This window comes from Carlito syrichta, unplaced genomic scaffold, assembly GCF_000164805.1.
Source record: "Carlito syrichta isolate Samal-C Ts95f unplaced genomic scaffold, Tarsius_syrichta-2.0.1 Scaffold315530, whole genome shotgun sequence".
NCBI classification, from domain to species: domain Eukaryota; kingdom Metazoa; phylum Chordata; class Mammalia; order Primates; family Tarsiidae; genus Carlito; species Carlito syrichta.
Window position 1 is genome coordinate 247,791 of NW_007259626.1, and position 1,359 is coordinate 249,149.

The 1,359-nt window shown below is 60.0% G+C and overlaps 1 protein-coding gene across 1 annotated transcript in view; it reads right to left on the reverse strand.

Annotated features, from left to right (window-relative positions):
• The window catches only part of TTC21A (tetratricopeptide repeat domain 21A), a 31,260-nt gene continuing 29,901 nt past the window's right edge, over positions 1-1,359 (reverse strand). The window contains exons 25-28 of the mRNA XM_021706404.1: positions 1,148-1,357; positions 503-623; positions 280-347; positions 1-194 (exon numbers count right to left, since the gene is read on the reverse strand). Coding sequence (XP_021562079.1) covers positions 117-194; positions 280-347; positions 503-623; positions 1,148-1,357 — 477 coding nt within the window. The 3' untranslated portion in view covers positions 1-116. The remainder of the gene's footprint in view (positions 195-279; positions 348-502; positions 624-1,147; positions 1,358-1,359) is intronic.

The following is a 1,359-nucleotide window of genomic DNA, read 5'->3' on the forward strand; positions in this document are numbered from 1 at the left end:
AATGGGAAAGAATATGTCATTTTCTGAATCCCTTCTCCACTGACCCCACTTCTTACCCCTCTACACAACTTTAAAAGGTTGATAGCTTCTGCTGGCCCAGGCCCCTCTGACCACAGTTAGGGCTTTAGGGACTTTTGGGCCTTTTTCAAAACTTCCTCTCTGATCTTGGGGTAGTTAGGGTATTCCTGGAGGACCTGGAACAGAGAGAATGGGTGTATGGCCTCAGGCAGGGGTCCCAACCACTGCACCAGGCCCTCCCTGCCGATATTGGTGGCTTACATTGTGGCAGATTTCGATGGCCTCCACAAATTTCTTGTCCTTCAAGTAGTTAAAAGCAAGTTTGAAACCTGTCCAGGGGCATGGAGAACATAGATGGTGGTACCCTGATGACCTGAGAATGCTTCTGATTCCCACAACAGCCAGGGTACAGCCTTGAGATCTGGAGTCAAGCTGTGCCCACCTCCATCCCTCCCTCCACGTGCACTTGGGCTGCCAGCCTTACCGATGGCAGGGTTGGCCTGATGACTACACTTCCAAGCTAGCTCGTAGTTGGTGGCTGCATCCCTGTAGGACTGCTCCTTCTCCATGATGAAGCCCATGTACTCATAGGCCTTGCAGCAGGACTGCAGGAAAAGCCCGTCAGAGCCTCTGTGGAGGCGAAGCCACAACCCGTCCCGCGTCCCTGGTGCCAGCATGGCACCGGACCGGATTGATCAGGAAGGGGTCGAGACCCGGAGGGGCAGGGACCAGGAGGGGGCAAGGGACGGCGGTGAGCCGCATTAAACCAAACTGCAGAGACCCCAGGGGCACCCTCTCCTTTGTGAGAGGCGACCTGCTGGCCACCCTAGCTCCGGCATACCCCCTTTCGGCGCAGCCCTCTTGTCCCGCCGCTCATGTTCGTGACACGTTCTGTCCCACAAACTCTCCTCCTGGCGGAACCCCACAAACCTTTCCCATGTCTCCATCAGTGTTCCCTCCTCTGGGCATGACCGGACTGCGGGCGCCTCCTCATGCCTGGCCCTATCGCCCGTGCTCCCCGTTCCTGTGCTGGTCTGTCGCCCACGTGCCCCTCGCGTGCTGCCCCTTCCGGCGCCCCTCCCGGCGCCCTGGCGGCCTCCCCCGCCCGCCGCCAGCCTCGCGTGCTCGCCTTGTTGTACAACACGCAGCGCTGCAGCAGCTCCCAGGCCAGGTCGAACTTGCCGCCCTGGCAGTAGATGTCGGCCAGCAGGAGCCAGCTCTTCTCCAGGTCGTCGGCCTCGGCCAGAGCCCACGGGACCTTGGCCAGTCGCTTCAGCTGCGTGCGCGCCTTGGGAGTCTGCTTCAGGATCATGTAGGCCTGTGCCAAAGCCAGCAGGGCGG